This window comes from Malaya genurostris, chromosome 2 (genome assembly GCF_030247185.1).
Source record: "Malaya genurostris strain Urasoe2022 chromosome 2, Malgen_1.1, whole genome shotgun sequence".
Taxonomy (NCBI): Eukaryota; Metazoa; Arthropoda; class Insecta; order Diptera; family Culicidae; genus Malaya; species Malaya genurostris.
In genome coordinates this window covers 211,789,343-211,806,720 of record NC_080571.1, presented here as the reverse complement: position 1 = coordinate 211,806,720, position 17,378 = coordinate 211,789,343, and the positions used below count along the sequence as shown (strand labels likewise).

At 37.8% G+C, this 17,378-nt stretch overlaps 2 protein-coding genes across 5 annotated transcripts; one reads left to right on the top strand and one right to left on the bottom strand.

Moving 5' to 3' along the window:
• Positions 1-2,300: 2,300 nt before the first annotated feature.
• Positions 2,301-3,272, top strand: LOC131432371 (actin-related protein 2/3 complex subunit 5-C). Of its 2 annotated transcripts, none has more exons than XM_058598603.1 (4): positions 2,301-2,377; positions 2,454-2,604; positions 2,736-2,807; positions 2,863-3,272. In XM_058598603.1, the coding sequence occupies exons 2-4, from the start codon at positions 2,458-2,460 to the stop codon at positions 3,103-3,105; spliced, it is 462 nt and encodes a 153-aa protein (XP_058454586.1). In that variant the 5' UTR covers positions 2,301-2,377; positions 2,454-2,457; the 3' UTR covers positions 3,106-3,272. The 2 variants fall into 2 exon arrangements, with proteins under 2 accessions (XP_058454586.1, XP_058454587.1); XM_058598604.1 differs by having other exon boundaries at positions 2,306-2,381.
• A 6,747-nt stretch (positions 3,273-10,019) lies between these two features.
• LOC131427380 (dynamin-1-like protein) lies at positions 10,020-14,018 on the bottom strand. 3 transcript variants are annotated; one of them, XR_009229259.1, is made up of 5 exons: positions 13,675-14,018; positions 11,544-13,344; positions 11,269-11,480; positions 11,094-11,201; positions 10,020-11,026 (listed from the first exon to the last, which is right to left on the bottom strand). XR_009229259.1 is itself a non-coding variant. In XM_058590516.1 (4 exons), exons 1-4 carry the CDS (start codon positions 13,774-13,776, stop codon positions 11,145-11,147), a joined length of 2,172 nt encoding a protein of 723 aa, XP_058446499.1. In that variant the 5' UTR covers positions 13,777-14,018; the 3' UTR covers positions 10,020-11,144. The 3 variants fall into 3 exon arrangements, 1 of the variants encoding a protein (XP_058446499.1); XR_009229260.1 differs by having other exon boundaries at positions 10,020-10,451; XM_058590516.1 differs by having other exon boundaries at positions 10,020-11,201.
• Between the last annotated feature and the right edge of the window lie 3,360 nt (positions 14,019-17,378).

Sequence of the window (17,378 nt, the reverse complement as noted above, 5' to 3'; positions counted from 1 at the left end):
TCTCTTTGATTGAAGAGTATCGTGATGTCAAACCTTTAGAAATTTGGTAAATGTTTAATGGCTTTGATATACGTCTAAAAAAGACTATCCAAGGCCCAGAAGAGCTCTCCTGATATTTTTTCGTTCGTGGGTGTATAGGATTCATGCTAGGATTTACGTCCATGGATTCATCCATCACATTAAAATTTTTAATCAAACTTTAAAATAAAAAATGAAACCAACACTACACAGTACTCAATCAAAAGGAAAAGAAAAAACTTCTACCTTGAAATTGTTGTCTATCTCCGTTGCACTGCCGTGTAGATCCTCGTTGCTCTAGATGTTCTTGTTGGCTGTGATGCTACTGCTACCTGACATCCAGCACCACTCGATTTCCGATTTACTTTTGTCTTCGCTAGCTGCAACCAGCGCAGGTCACCGGTGTATACCTGCGTGTTGTATGGCAGTGGAAAGACCGAATTGTCTTGTCTCCTTCTTCCTTGTGCTCCGCACCGATATGCTTCTGCACCGAAGTGCCTTCGCACCGGTGTGCTTTTGCACTCTCCTGCTTCTGTGTGCCTTTGCACTCTTCTTCTTCAATGTGCCTTTGCACTCTCCTGCTCAGCACTTGTGGCTGTATATTGTGGCCTGGGTAGAGCTTGGGAAACGCCCTTTGTTGTTTCCTTCACCAGCTTGGCCCAGCACTAGGGCTCTCTTATGCAGCACGATTTTACGTTTTAACGGCTGCTGCCAAAAGGTCTCTACCTGTAGTTCAACCGTTGTCGTATTTAACGCGTGTAAACTAACCAGCGTTATTAAACTGTACGCTTCTATACACAACCTTCTCGGTTGAACGGCTATTACTGAATGTGACTTTTCAGACGATGATGGCTTTAATTTGAATAATGAATTGTGAAAAATAGGTCTTAGGGTTTAACCGTTGCTGAGAATTCGAAGTGATTTTCGTTTTTGGAGTTTTTCTTCAATATTATCGGTGCTTCCTGAAGCGGAAACCGGATACTAGTAGTCCCAAAGTAGGTTTATATATCCACCAGCTAACAAGATCGGCTAACAAGATGAATTTACCAGTAGTTTTTATTAAAAAAAAAAATGCACCTCGTTCCGCCATCACTTGTGAAAAAATGCTCATATGGGAGAAAAAAGTTAGGTTCTTCCAGCAATTATTACGGTAAGCAGCTTAAATCAATATAAATATAAAATTGTTTTGAATTCCAAAATATTGCCTTATTTTTAAACCTTACGTATTATTCGAACAATTATGTTGCCAAAAATGAACCGAGCTAAAAACTATACTTCTTTACTATACTTTTTAAACCTTGCTTCTGTCACAACATTACTGGGATGTGGGCAAGAAGTCCCCTACTATATATATATATATATATATATATATATATATATATATATATATATATATATATATATATATATATATATATATATATATATATATATATATATATCTATATATATATATATATATATATATATATATATATATATAAATATATATATATATATATATATATATATATATATATATATATATATATATATATATATATATATATATATATATATATATATATATATATATATATATATATATATATATATATATATATATATATATATATATATATATATATATATATATATATATATATTTCCAGTATTTGCACCTAAGTGCAAAATAAGTGATATGCATAAAGCATTTACTTCTTTACATAATCTGCAAACACACTGATGAGTGAAAATGAAACGTTAAACAAATCAAAGTTCGGCAACATATTTTGTTTAATAATCTACTATTGCATTGATAAAACGGAGACTTACTAACTGAGGAAGAAGACCTTCCTTTTGCAATAAGTATATATATGACTAGTGTCATAAAATATTCTCCTATTTCTGATTTTATTATCGTAAATATAGTAGTAATTTGCTAAATATAAACTAACGTTTATAAAGATTTTGGATACAATTCAATGAGAAAGTATAGAAATCAAGACGAGAACGACGTGTCTGGCAAGATTCTGGCAGTAATATAACCGTTAAGGGTCACAATGTGTTTTTCATTGGATACAAAATTAATACTCGAAAGATTTCCCTTTGCTTGAAATTCCTTTACAAAAAGGGTTATTGAGCGATTGTTATGTACCTAGCCGTTACCGTAAAAATACCTGAAATAATATCTATTTTATAATTCGAAACGGTTCTCACTTCTCGCATTCCTATCCCTTGGTGGCAGCTGTTGAACTGTGTGTGTATATTTTTTCCTTGCTTTTCGTCGTTTCTCATTTCATTCTGACAGATCAGTGATATCATTCCATTTGTTTATCAGCTCTGCTGTGATTTCAATTGGGTGTGTGAATACTTTTTCGTGAGTAATATATTCAATTCATTTGGTTGTAACAAACGTTATTTGGATCATATGTTTATTTATTTTGATCTGTAAGCAAAATGGCCAAAAACACGTCTAGCTCAGCATTTCGTAAAATCGACGTTGATCAATACAACGAGGACAACTTCCGAGAGGATGAAGCAGACCAAGCTTCCAGTGGAATGATCGTTCCTGACGAGAATGAGATCACTTCACTACTTAATCAATATCCTTTTCTAAAAAATCGTTATAATTTTTTCTCTGAACTTATTGCAATGCTTTTTTTGACATTGATGAATTATGATTCATCGTTCAGCAATTTCCAGTAAGGTTCCTTAACAAGTATTATTTTAGCACAGGAAGAAATATCGATGCCCTGAAAACTGTTTTGCAAAACGCTCCGCTTCTGTGCAAAAACCAACAGGTCAAGGTACGTAGGCTTATTTACTTTTTCCCTAACGAGGTTCTAGCGTTTTGTTTCGCAGGACAATGCACTGAATCTGACATTGAAAGTGCTGCTATCAATAAAATCGTCGCAGATTGATGCAGCAATCGAGTCCCTGGATGATCCCGAACTGTGGGATGTCCTCATGAAGTACATTTATCGAGGATTCGAGATTCCTTCCGAGGGATCCAGCGGCCATTTGCTGACATGGCATGAGAAGGTTTTTGCCAAAGGTGGTGTTGGCAGCATCGTTCGGGTGCTGTCAGATAGTGCCCGTGCTTAGGTGCCAGCAGTTAATCACGCATGGAGCAATGCATTTTTTCTCGTAGGTCAGCTTACGGATATCTTCCGCAACAACTTTAGTATTCTTATTTTATTATAAATACATATACATATTGTTTAGATAAAAATACAGATTCTATTGATTGCAATAAAAGCCATTAATGAGTGCTTGGTGGTTATCGGTTAATATTTTCCAGTATGACTATAAGAGTAACAATTTAACAAAAATATTTGAGCATGGGAATATCACCGAATTAGGAGATGAGCTTTATAAATTGTTTTATAAAGAATCAAAATTTTTTTATTGTTTTATAAAGAATCAAAAATTTTCAAGTCAACGAATATTCGAACCCCCTGAAAAAGTTCGTTCCTGGAGGGATTCCTCCCTCCTTCTTGGCGGCCCAGGATAACGGTACACACGGAAGGTGTGGGATGTCTGATGTAAAAATGTTGTACAAAATGGGACCTAGGATACAGCAGAGAAACTTAGAATGCTCTATCCGCAAGATAACTTTTGATATTATTTTATCGACGCTGATTAACAAAGGATAAGCAAAGTTGCATTATTACTAAATTCTTTGGTTCACGGTTACTGATCCAATGTTTTTTTTATGGACCATATGGGACACATACTAACCCACAGAACACTCAAATTAGATTCTTTAATCATTTTAACCGGTCTGTTTAAAAGATATTTTATTCAGGCCTATTTTCGTACAAGCTTTACGTGGCCGATTGGGCCGATTTTTTGAATAAAATTTGTTTTCTTTGTGTTGGATCTCGCACCCTTTTTCTAGGGGGAGAGGAGCTTCCATTTCCCTCCAGCGAGGATTGAGGGGCACTTTGTTCGTGGCTCGTCTCGTCATCCATTGCCGCATCGGTGGTATTGTTGTTGATTTCCGTCTTGAGTTCGTTGCTAGTTGCTGTAGATGCGCCTTGTTGTACATTGGTTGCAGTTGCTGGTTCGTTGGAGGGTAAGTTGTTAACTGCAGCTGGTGTACTTTGTTCTATAGGGGATACTGATGGTTTTATTGAAGGGGATGTTTCATTGTTGTTAAGTGGCTGTCACAGGTGTACCGGGGTTGCTTGGGGTTGGTGTGAAGGAAGCACCGTTGTCCTTTGGTGTAGTTGTGTCCTTGTCCGGTTTATCACATGGCTTACCGTAGTGAACAGCTTTTTGGCAATGTTGACATGTGGCCATCTGATTGTCATAGGTAACAAGTGATTTGCACGGGATTCTTGTATCCTGACCGAAAGTAACATAAGAAGGTATAGACCTCTTCAAACGCATGCGTAACAAACGTACGCCATTTAGAATACCGGGGAAAAAGTTCTTCCTCTTTTCTTTTTCGATAGAGAGAATCTCTCCGTATTGGGACATAGTTTTGCGAATATAAGGACCGATGACGCTTGAGGGAAGATCATGCACACGCACTTCTATAGCACTATCTTCCATATATACTGGAATGTTGTACTTTGTTTTCTAGCTCCACATAGTGCACATTGTTATTGTCTTTTGCGAATTGATTTGCATCAAACTCTTTAACAAAAACTGGATGTAAACAACATTATTTGTCTTATTGCATTGAAGTAAATGCACACGTTCAATGTCAAGATGCATTTGCTCCTTAAGCAAACCTTCAAGTTCTCGTATCGAAGGTCGAGGGGAAACCAACTAGTAAAAAAACTTGTACATAACACAAGGGGTGTACAGATAGTAAATAGTTCGCGTAGTACAATATAGGTGGAACTAGTGCATCACGAAAAATTATTTTTATAAGAATTTACTCATACTGTCATGTCTGTTAGTCTGTGGTGTTACCATCCGCTCAGGCAATTTTGAACATCAGGTGTATACCTACATGTATTCCACAATCAAATTTCTATCTCTTTTATTGGTCGATCGTTAGTCCTAGGCTGGAACGGTGGCCTTTATTACCGTTCTTGCATGCACTTACTCTTACATTTCACTCACACATCATCTCACCCATCAGGTCCCAAACGATACATCCTCACAATACAAACTGGATGAACATTGTTTGACAGCTATCAGTGGTTTGCTCATTGGTTAATTCATTATTATTTTATTCTATTCTACAATATTCTATCTCATTCCACAGTATTCCATGGTACACAAACCACTGATAAACGTCAAAGATGGACTCGATTTACCGTTCATTTAATGTCATCGTGTGAAACCCAATTGGGATACATTCATTACTCTTATATTCCACTTTACACTGTTAATAAGGGCCGGTAGGATGAAAATGAAACATAAAAAAGAGCTCAGTTAAGGCCTAACGGCCTCTTCAACCCCGGATGTTGGAGCGTAATGCAGGGTGGCAAGTGAAATAGCGATTTCAATTTCCCGGTGCGCGAGACTAAAAATTCCCGGTTTTTTTACATGTCCAAAAAAACATCGAGAGTTGAGAAATAAGTATTTTTCGGGTATTTCCTTGGAACTACGATTAAAACTCTCATCCACAGTTTGTCCAAAGGTTTATCTTCTGAACTAAAAGTACCATCCAGCCTAATGTATTCCACCTTTATTTTGTCTTTTACTTCGCCAGTAACTTCGATGTAACAATAGGATTAAAACAAGAAACATATCTGGCCAACGGTGATGAAAGTGATCAGTCTTGCATTTCACGAAGGAATGAAGCATCAAAATTATTGCAATTTTCTTGAAAAATCAACACAATTTATTTAAACTTCTTGCTTTTTCCAGAAATATCATCAGTTATTTGAAAGCCTAATGATGAAAAATTAAATTTAAAGTCTTACAATTAAAATAAAATAATTATTTTTCGAACTATTCAATCTTTTTCAAGACTACCACTGAATCAGTCTTTCAAAGGCTATCTGGAAAATCAGTCCTTCTTAAAACTTATGCAAGTTAGGAGTGTATTCTAGAAATGGGCAAAACCGTTAATTTCAAAGAACTGTTGAAAACTTGATAGTTGTACCGAAAGAATTATATCTATTGAGCCGTTCTTTCGTTTTTCTGAAACTTTGTATGTTTCTTCGAAAATAATATGTGAGCTATAAATTATATTTTGTAGTAGACAGAATCAATAATACTAAAGTCTTTTTGCATGTGTTCTACCAATAATCATTCTCTTTTGTATACATTTTCAAAGTTCGCGAACTTCTACCAGATTCCTCAAACCAGCAAACGTTTCGGAAGACTATTCTGTTGAGAAGAATAGAGAGCTATCGTTCTTCAATACAGAACTCCAGTACACTCAATCTTCGAGGAAAACTAGTTCTTTTGGCCCGCACGCGGACTGACCATCGCTAGTATATTCCAATACTTTTTAGCCTGGTATAGTATAAGGTTAAAAATTAAAAATGAATGAACTAAAGCACAACACTCCTCCCTCAAACCCGATTACTTCTAACAACCAGTGGGGTTTCGTGACAAAATTTACGGGTTGTGCACTGCTTATATGGTATGATATCAGAACCGATTCGATGTTGCAACTGAGACAGCAATTTGTTTTCAACTGCCATAAGCTTACCCACTGAAGCCTCTCCTGAATGTGTGCATACAAGTTCTCACAGAGCCTATTTGGCCAGTTGTGCAGTGCGCGAGGTGCACATGAGGACGAGAGGCCATTGCTAACAACATATACGATATTCTTTCAGAGTTGGGCTCTGGCGAGAGAACAAAATCCTTCAAGAATTCATAAAATGTACGCTTGTCACTTTGGAAAAACAACATCAATATATGCCTCTAGTTACTGAGATGATCTAAATTTGACTCTCCTATCATCGACACTGAACAAGCTCTTACGAACTCTGAAAAACTAATTTCAGCTGTCGAAGAAGGAAATCAAATATTCCTTGCAAACGGTGGATAAAATAAAAGTCGACAGTTTTGTCGATTTTGCGAATCCTATTGAAATCAATACCAAGATTATTAAACAAGTATTGTCACAATTAGACATTACCGAGATAAATTTCGGTGAATTTAGGGAAATCATTGGCTGGCAACTAAAAACACGGCCCCTAAGAATTCTTAAAAAATTTATCAAACATGTTACCTGATGCTACTTTTACCATTATGCATACTTATTCTGAAATTTGAAGAAAAACACTAGAAAAGGTCCTAAGTGCAAATGACAGTTCCTCTTTTTTTACTCTTTCTTTCGATTATTACGGTCCTATAGGCAATCCTTCTATCTTAAACTTTGTATAGAATAACGACTAAAACTATCAACTTTCGATCTGCTGTTAAACATTACAATTTAAAGAGAAAATAAACAAAGAGAAACTGTACTTTGCACTTGGAATCTTTTCAAATATTTGTCGAGATTTAATAGAAATCCAGCAGAAGTATCCAAATTATTCTGATTTTTCATTATGAGCATTGATTATGCTGTTATTGATGACAACTAAGAAAGCTCTTATTGATTTAAAATTGCTGAGGTGTTGGTTCCATTTTCAATGGATAGTGCACCATTGAACCTGTGAGGGACAATAAGAAGTTTCAAAACTTGTACTGAACTTCTAGTTCAAATACAAAATGGCCTTCATCTTTTCATTTGTTGTATCAGGAAAATCATGACGCTGAAAATCGTTACTAAGATTAGGACTAGAAAATTTTTTCCCGGATTTGCACTAACATTCCCGACTTTTTCCCGGTAAAACCAGATTCCCGACTTTTTCCCGATTTTCCCGGTCACTTGCCACCCTGGTAATGCAATCAACATCTTATTCAAGTCGGCCCATATTCATTTAATTCAATTATGAAGATCAAAGCTGTAACGCATATCTTTATTAAATTGTAACGCTAATCGATTGTATGTTTGTTGTTGTTGTTGTGTTTTCTTGTTTTTGGCTCGAGGATCGTAGCCTCATATCCGCCACCAACCAATGGAAGGGTCATGATGGCGCCTAGACTGTGTTTATTATTTTCATTTGCCAACAGAGTTGCCATTCATACAGAATTACCTGTAATGTATTGATTTGTATACGTCCATGCGAATTTCATGCAGGATACAGATTTAATACATATTGCCAAAAACAGAATTGTGCATACTTCTCATCCTCCAACGCCATACAAAATCGAACCAGTTTTGTTACAATATTTACTTGCTTCTGGTCTGCCGCCACTTAATTTCGGGTGAAAATTATCAACACAATCAAAAATAGATGAACAACGTTGAAATGGGTAACTTCCAACATCGCTACAAAAATTAAATATATTATCAACGTAATCTAATAATTTATTGTGACGATTCATTTTCAAATATTATGATGGAATCAGGCATCTCTGCAAGCAGCTGATGGGTCTTTACAAACGAAGGGGGAACCTACTAGTAAAAAACCTTTTACATAACACAACGGGTGTACTTCAGCCCGGTGGCAACAATAAGGCGCTCCAGCTAGTGCTATCGTAACCAATATCTCAGTCCTTCGGGGCCTTCAAAGCTAGCAAGTCAGTGAGAGCAAAGTAAACAAAATGAAGTAAAATACAACACTTCATCGATTGTGAAAGTCAGTATTACAATTTAGCACCGCACGTTTCATAACGATGTCACATTTATAATCAAACATAAAATAATCAACTTTTACAGCTAAATATCACATATATTTAGCAACAACGAACTTATATACTTCTTCGTTGTTTTCGTCTTTGCGGAAAAGATGATGGTCACAAAAACATGGCGGCATAGCAGGGACTTGGTGTACTTACTCTTACTCTCTTACTCTTTTAGTCGTAGACCACGCGGGTCTCTGCTGTATACAGGAGGCGTCTCCATTCAACTCGGTTCATGGTTGTTCGCCGCCAGCCTCGGTAGCTGCAAAGGGTCCGCAGGTCGTTCTCAATTTGATCGATCCATCTTGCCCGCTGCGCGCCTCTTCTTCTTATACCGGTCGGATCATTATCGAGAATCATTTTAATCGGGTTGTTCTTCGACATTCTAACAACATGCCCGGCCCACCGTAACCGCCCGACCTTGGCCGTTTGGACGAGGGTTGGTCCTCCCAGTAACTGGTGCAGTTCGCAACACCTTCCGTTCAAAAGCACCTAGTGCGCGTTGATCCTCCGCTAGCATTGTCCAGGACTAGTGCCCGTATAGGATAACCGGTCTAATCAGCGTTTTGTAGATAGTTAACTTCGTAGGACGGCGAATTTTGCCCGATCGAAGCGTCCTGCGCAGTCCAAAGTAAGCCCGATTTCCTGACAATATGCGTCTCTGAATTTCTCTGCTGGTGTCATTATCGGCAGTCACCAGTGAGCCCAAGTACACGAACTCGTCGACCATTTCGATTTCATCACCACCAATCAGAACTCGTAATGGGTGGCTGACGTTATCTTCTCTCGAGCCCCTGCCTTTCATGTACTTTGTCTTTGACACATTGATGTCTAGTCCGATCCGCTTGGCCTCAGCTTTTAGTCCGATGTACGTATCTTCCATCTTCTCAAAGTTGCGTGCTATAATATCAATATCATCAGCGAAACCAAGTAGCTGGACGGACTTTCTGAAAATAGTGCCACTCGTGTCTATCCTCGCTCTTCTTATCACACGAGTTTATCTAAGAACCACACTGGGGCCTGAATTGCGCATTGTCCAGTCGTTTACCGACCAAAAACACAAGGGGTGTACCGATAGGTGGAACTAGTGCATCACAAAAATTTATTTTTATAAGAATTTGCTCATACTGCATGTCTGTTAGTCTGTGGTATGAACACGACGGAGAGAATACATATACAAATCGACAGTCCTAAGGACCATAAATGATAGTGTTATAATTCCCAATTACGGTCAAATCATTTAGTTCCCAACCATTTTCAGTGTCTCCACATAGAATCAAGCAAAGAGTTAAATGGATTTCAACGACTTCGATGCAATTTGAGAAAATACTCGAACGGGACAGTTCGGATGTATTTGCATAAAACCCCAATTTAATAGAGTCTTTTACATTTTATTTCACGGAGTTCCGTAGGTCGTCTATCGCGGTATTGTTTATTTTGCTTTTCATTTAAACTATAGACTTCACGTTGTGTTTTAACAAATGCCTTTGCTAGTGCTAGTTTATATTTTTTTTTATTATTCATACACTCGAAAAATGATTAGCGGAGCTGCAATATCTGGTTTGGTTATGAAGTAAATGTTACGAAGTGCAAGGTTGTTTTTTCTATCCAATCTTAACTGCAATTGGAAAAGTGCTCGTAGTTCTTATACCGTATATACCTTCAATGCTAGATTTTTCCCTATGTATTATGGGACATTTTATGCGCATTTCTTCAACTAGTTAACGTAACATGTGTGATAATCGTTTATTCCTGATCAATGAGTTTAGCAATTAGAGTTGAATATCGTTCACCCGATGATTCTGTAATCAACAGTTATGAAATCTTGTAGACTGAAATGTTGATCAAAATTTAGGATAGATTTAGTGAAATTGAAAGAAGAAACTAAGAGCGGACTTTCGAATTACAGCATTTCTTTGGCAATACTAATGGGATGTTTTCGAAAGTATGCGCTTGAGCAGAACTAGGTATGAAGCTTTAAAATTAATATCGTTGAATAAGAGGACTAGATGGATTAATTTTGATGTATCCTTCCAAACAGCTCAATCGCTTCATTCCGTAGCCCGTTCGAAGTTAGGTATTTGAAACGAAGACTTCTCCACGCAAAAGAACGATGAAAATGTGATCCAAACAAAAGCGATGGTAAATGAAAACATTAGTAATAGACAGCTAGTTCAAATCTCATAGTGCAAATGTGAACAGTAATTCAATAGTAACTTAGTTACGTTTAAAGTATAATTCGCCGACCACAGTTTTCCTAGTTCGTGGTTCACTACAAAAACCTAATATAAGAATGCATTCCGTAAATGTAACAGGTTGCAAAAACACAGCTCAATCCAACGAGGAAACAACTGAACGGGGGAGCAAATCTGTAAGTCTAATCACATCAAATTAACGTCTATATGAATAAGAATAACAATGCGTGATCGCATGTGTGTTTATACTTTTCCACAAGATACAGTCTGTCTGGTTCTTCATGGGCTGGACTTTCTGGTTTACCACATGTGCGTTTCGCGAATCTCGCTTATAATATGATTGGCGCGTGTCAGAGCCTGTAGTTGAAAACAAAAATAAAACAAAATATAGAAATTAAAGCCAGACTCTTGATTTGTTACTTACCTTTAGCATATCACTGGCCTCCTTACGACGGATCGAGATGTGATCCGATTCGTTCAGTAACTCATTGGCTGAATCTGATTTGTACAAATGCGTCACCAGCTCCGACTGCAGATTGTCCTTGACAAAATTGACAAGGAAATGCATAATGGCTTTTGGTACAGAGTCCTGGATAGACTTGCGCACAATGTAGAAGTAGGATTTGATGAGACGTTCTGCAATGGCAAAAAAACTCGATTGACAATCGACGACAGCCCTGCCGCGGTTCCGCTACTTACCAATAACATCGCAATCCTTCTGTTCCTTATCGGTTAGTTTACGAGACGAATGATTAATTGGAACATCCGGTAGCAGATTGACTGGTTTTGTAGGACTCAACACTCCGTGGGTTGGCGTGTTTGTCGAAGAGGATTCGGCACTTTCCGAAGAATGTAACCCACCAGGAATTCCCGGAGGAGTATGCCCAACTGGTGGCGGTAAAATGTTGGACAACCAGCTGGATGTCATTTCGCTGACATGATTCGAATCGATCGGTTCCATAGCCTGCTGAACCGGGGCGACTGCTTGCGGGGCGGGCCGGGTTCGACGGCTCGGTGGATTTCCAGTTTGATGTAAATGTGCCCACTGATCCTGCATATCAGCCTTCAGCAGACTGGGTACCAATGCGGCATCCTTGTGAAAATCGGGATGTTTTGTGTTAATGTAAGCCAGCTCTATCTGAACGAGATGCTCAACCATCGAATTGGTTGTAGGCAAACGTCGTCGAAGCAGCTGTGTTACGACGTCGACAATCTTTTCATGTAACTTGGGAAATCGAAGCATCTCTTGTTGGACCTCAGTTCCGCAGTGCTGAATAATACGCTGCATTTCCTCGTGAATTAGTTCTACACAGCGAAGCGACGGTTCTTCCAGTCGTCTGATTTGGCGCTTCACCAGCAGCTCGAAACTGACTTCCGGTACAAAAAGAGCTGGCCGTGGACCGGTCGCATTACGGATGGCCGTCAGAATATCCATCTTGGTCAAACCAGTCAAGGGGTGTATCGAGTCCAGTGTCTTTCCGAACGTTTCATGGAAAATATAACAAATCCGAGCACCACCGCAAAGCTCGGTTGTTTCGATGTTCCGTGAAGTTCCCTCAATCGTGGAACAGTACGCGGAAGCGAATTTAGTAATTATTTGCAGCAAACACTGGCTCTTATCGGTCACATCTTCACCGTAGGAATTCAACAGCGATTGGAATTGCGATGCCATAACGTTCACGCGGGTTTTCAAATCTGGCAGACAGTCCCGAATGTGGTGCATCAGCAGTCGGTTCAACGTTTTCGCTAGATAAGGTGTTCCATTGCGGGTAGCCAGTGTAGGATACTTTCTCTGTAGATACGCTGCCTCATCCCGAAGCTGTTCTTCAATAGCTTTTTTGTCATTAATTGCCTGCTGAGATCGGTTAACCACTCCGATGATTCCTAATTTTACCGGAATAACCCTGCCGCAAAGAATATCGATTGCATCCGTGCCAGCATCCATCAAATCAAGTTTCGTCAACACTGCCAACGTTCTTCGACCATCCGGATCTACTTCCTTTGCCATCTTGAGCGACTCGCTAGTCGCCATATCTGTGTTGGCTGCCGTAACGGCCAGAATAATGGAGTTTGGATTTTCAATATACTGAACCAGTAAGTCTTTGATCTGTGCTTCTATATCTTCAGGTTGATCCCCGACAGGAACCTTTGTTATTCCCGGCAAATCGACTAACGTCAAGTTTACCACTTTTGTCGAATAAATTTTCAAATTGATCGGTTCCGGACATATTCCCTTGTTGTCACCTGCCATACGATCCGTCTCACTTTCAATCTCACCTCGGATATCATCAAAATCAGTGAAGATTTTGTTCTTTATATGCAAGAAGCGACCCCACTCTTCAACGTTCACTGTACCCGTGTCCGGCGAACGGTGCTCTCGGTCATCAAGTGGCGTATAAACCAATTGCAGAATCAGCGGTCGACGGGTCACTATTCCGGTTCCTCGAGGCAGAAACGTTCTTCCCACAAGACTTTCGATGACGGAGCTTTTGCCCGAGCTCTGCAAACAAAAAGAGAACAACAAAGCCACATTTTACCATTTTGCTTACTTTCCCGTACCACTGACCTACTTATCGAAATTAAACAATTATTATTTTTACCGAATCGGTCGAGATGACACAAACATTAGCGTCAGTTTAGGTTTCACATGACGCAATCGAACCGTGAATCAATCTCACAATTTTTGACAGCAACAAAGGAAAAACATCGATGAAAACATGAAATTCATCCTAGTTTGCAAATTTGTCGTTACATAATTTTGCTCCCAATACAAAAATAACAAAGTTCCCGAAATAAACCAGCATGTTATGATGTGAGTTCTTTGTATTACCTGACTACCAAGAACAACAATCTGTGGCAGCTGAATGGCATCCGAGCCAACCGTGTTGAACACATCCTGTAGCTTGTTCACCACCGGTATGAGAGCTTCCATTTTGCACTATTCAGCAACAATTTTCTGAATTCCTACTCTGCCGTTTGTAACCTTTCCAACCTTTTGTTTCCTTGAAACCAATAAACGCGTGCCACAGTGCAACAAATACCTACAGTTACGCGAAAACTGATCACCTTTACGTTGTTTTCCAGCAGATTACTAACGCAATAAAAACGCGGAGCTGCAATTTTCACTCGTTTTCTTTTCTTGTAGCAATTCTTCGACAGCAGTTTTTCGCATCTTTTTCTTTTTGCTCACTTTGACATGGGAGCCTTGCGTGAATTGACGTTTGTCGTCAAGTGTTCCATTCCTACCCCTTCGAAAGAAGAATCAAACGAGCAGTTACAAAACATTACAGCAACCCAGTTAAATTGCTTTGCTGATAAATATTGAATTCGAATCAATTATGTTCGCTTCATAGTTGATTCCATGACTTTCGAAAAATTCAAAACACTAAAATTTTCCCAATTAACTTTATCACAACTAAGTATTTTTAAAATTTTGAAATTTTGCTTTGTCGAGCCGTAATTGGTTTTTTAAATGTATAAACGGTTACTGTTGCGTTCCACGGAGATGGTTTTAGAACTGAAAAGTAGTGTTTGTAGCAGAATTTCACAAAGAATCTGAAAATTCAACTCAAAATTATAAAACTTTAGCCAAAACAACCGAAATTTGGATAAGAGTATATAAACTTTTCCGCATTTTTTTATTACTTACGCGCTGATGTTCCGTTTTGCGATGGTGTGAGAAATGCATGGTGAACACGGTGTTATTTTATTGAGCAATTTGACGTCTCTGTTACTCACACCGATGCAGAGTGCGCAGATCTATTCATATACAAAATTAGAATGTGTGCGAGCCGAAGTCAAAGTTTGTTGTGGGTTCAATTTTACACTGAGGTAAAACATTTTTGACTCATAATCATACACTGCGAAAAATGCATATAGAATTTCGTAAGCTATGAACTAATGAACCAAGTAGAAGACAGTTCCATTACGTGATATAGAGTTTCATGAACGATTTTATGTCTTTCTCAACTGTTCTCTTGGCATTGCAGTGTTTTTTTATACCATATATGTCTTCAATAATTGGCACGATGCGGCTCGACAAAATTCACTGGGTTATTTCGACATACTCACACTAGCATTAACCTTTCAACTGCTGAGAATATCCACACCAACACATTCGCACGTGGATTATACTATAGTGAGCAAAAATTGCATATCAAATGATGACACGAATTTATGCAGCATTGGGCTTTGTGTTGAAATAAAAACGAGTTGAATACAATAAAATTGTTATTGTACGAAATCGTTTATTTTCTAAGGAACTGTCTTTTATAATGCTAGTAATGTCCAAGTCTGTTGAGTTCAATGTATTGTTGTTGCTGAAGCAATAATGCATGGCTGTCTGATATCATATAATAAGTATTACTTCAAATTGTAGCAATTCATTATAGCAAAACTAAAAATTCTACCTTGACAGGATAGAATGAAATGATGTAGTATTATCGTTCATGTAGAACATTTAAAAATATAACGTTGGTGCCAGAACCAAAGTTCAAAAATATATACGTTCATGGAAAATGTATCATTATACTGTATAGAGGATCAGAACATAATTTATTTGGCACAATCTCCATATAATTGTATTAGAACTTGAATAAAATCGTCAAGCAAAACAAAGTCTTGGTATTACGTTTATGGGGAAAAACTGGCTTTTCTGTTTGAACAGACTTCGCAGCCGATTCATAGCATAGATTCGATTACATAGCTAGTGCTACGATTCTATTGACACTAAGAAAAATAATAATATAACCATTTTATACTTATTCGATGATGACAATGGAAATCAATTAGAATGGAATATATTGGCAGCAATTCCAGTCCAGTAATTCATTTTAATAATCAGTTTTATTCGACAAGGAAATTTGACCGCGCTCTATCATGCGTGTCAAGTGAATACTTTTATATAAATTTCATCTCAACGGCGTGAAGGGTCTGGTGAACTACTGTCAAAGATACAGAAAATACCTGAATGTTTTCTTTTAGTTCTAATGTAATAGTAATCACTAACAATAACGTTTGTTGATTGGGATATATTCGAAGTGTGAAGGATTCAAAAATCCATTACGAATCAATGAGTCTTTTTTACAAGCCAACAAAACAAGTGGTAAGCCCACTGCGCTCAATCACTGAAAATATTCCTGGTTCCTATATGTCGGTTTTTCTTGTTATGCTTTGTGCGACGATTCGGTCAACTCAAGCGGTTAATATTTTGCGCGCCTCTTTTGAGACTACATTTCACCTTAAGGAAGTAAGCTAATGAAAAACACTTTCAAAAAATTTACACTAAGAGTCCACCACCCGTTCAAGGCAACATCGGGAAGATTTTTATTAAGAAGATTGAAAATTCCATCTTTACCAGGAGCTTTCATGTTTGTAAGTTTCCTAATGATAGACTTAATTTCACAAAAATTCGTCTCTGTAATATCATTTGTAACAATACCTGAGTTGAAATTTGACCACATTTCAGTGGAACTTCATTTTCAATAAGACTCACAACGTTCCAAGAAAAATGGTGGACTCTCTCGAACTGCTGATTAAGTTTTTGAGCTGTTTTGCCATTAATAAGAAATATTTGATTTCCTTCCTCGAGAGAAGAAATCGGTTTCTTAAGAACCTTAGAAAGTTTCCAGAAATATTTAGAAAACTGTTTAATTTGTTCAACTTCTTTAGCAAAAGTTTCATTTCATATTTTCGAAAAGTTTAAGTTGATACCTTGTGAGTTTTTGCAAACCGCCTTTAAACAAATTTAAAGTGTTGGGAGAAAGTAAAATTCGATTAACCACATAATGTGGGTTGCTTTTCAATTTGACATTTGGTTTATTAAATGTTTCTGTCTTAATGAAGACTGTCCCAGAAAGTATGGACGCACTTTGATTTCGCTGTAAATAATTCACAAGTGTTAGATATTCAAATTTTATTCGATATACTGATAATATTAGACTACAACAACAGAATATTATTCTCAACATTTGCAATTTAGCCATTGTAGACTAGCTGGCGCACCTTCTTGCGAACGTTCCTCATTAAATTCCGCACAGACTTCTTTACGACAAGTTTTGACACTTTTTTCCAATCTTTTTCGAGCTGTTGAATGGTTTCGGCTGCCGAGAAATGTTTCCTAAGACGTGCCTTCGTTATTTTCATGTCTTTTGGGACGAAAGTGACATTTTTGGTAGTATACCAGTCTACCGTTGATTTCGAGTAGTGTGCAAGAAGCAAGATCTGGCCAGAAGACAACAGGATCCTTGTGGCTTCGAATCATGGGTAGAAGTCGTTTTTGTAAACATTCCTTCATGTATATTTCGCTGTTCATTGAAGCATTGGTGATGAAGGGTTTCGAAATCTTACCGCAGCTACTAATTGTTTGCCAGACAATAACTTTCTTACAAAATTTTTCGACTTCAATCGATGTCTCGGACTGGTTTAACACTTGCCCTTCTCTCACCGTATAATATTGTGGTCCCGGCAAGGATTTGTAATCACGTAGGTTTCGTCGTCCATGATTATGCAGTTCAAATTTCCAGCAGGTTGACA

Coding starts and splice junctions, on each gene's coding strand:
- LOC131432371 (XM_058598603.1), top strand. CDS start 2,458: ATGGCCAAAAACACGTCTAGCTCAGCATTTCGTAAAATCGACGTTGAT. Junction 2,605..2,735: donor TCACTTCACTACTTAATCAA/TATCCTTTTCTA, acceptor TATTTTAGCACA/GGAAGAAATATCGATGCCCT. Junction 2,808..2,862: donor GCAAAAACCAACAGGTCAAG/GTACGTAGGCTT, acceptor TTTGTTTCGCAG/GACAATGCACTGAATCTGAC.
- LOC131427380 (XM_058590516.1), bottom strand. CDS start 13,776: ATGGAAGCTCTCATACCGGTGGTGAACAAGCTACAGGATGTGTTCAAC. Junction 13,345..13,674: donor TTGTTGTTCTTGGTAGTCAG/GTAATACAAAGA, acceptor TTTTGTTTGCAG/AGCTCGGGCAAAAGCTCCGT. Junction 11,202..11,268: donor AGGCCAGTGATATGCTAAAG/GTAAGTAACAAA, acceptor TTTCAACTACAG/GCTCTGACACGCGCCAATCA.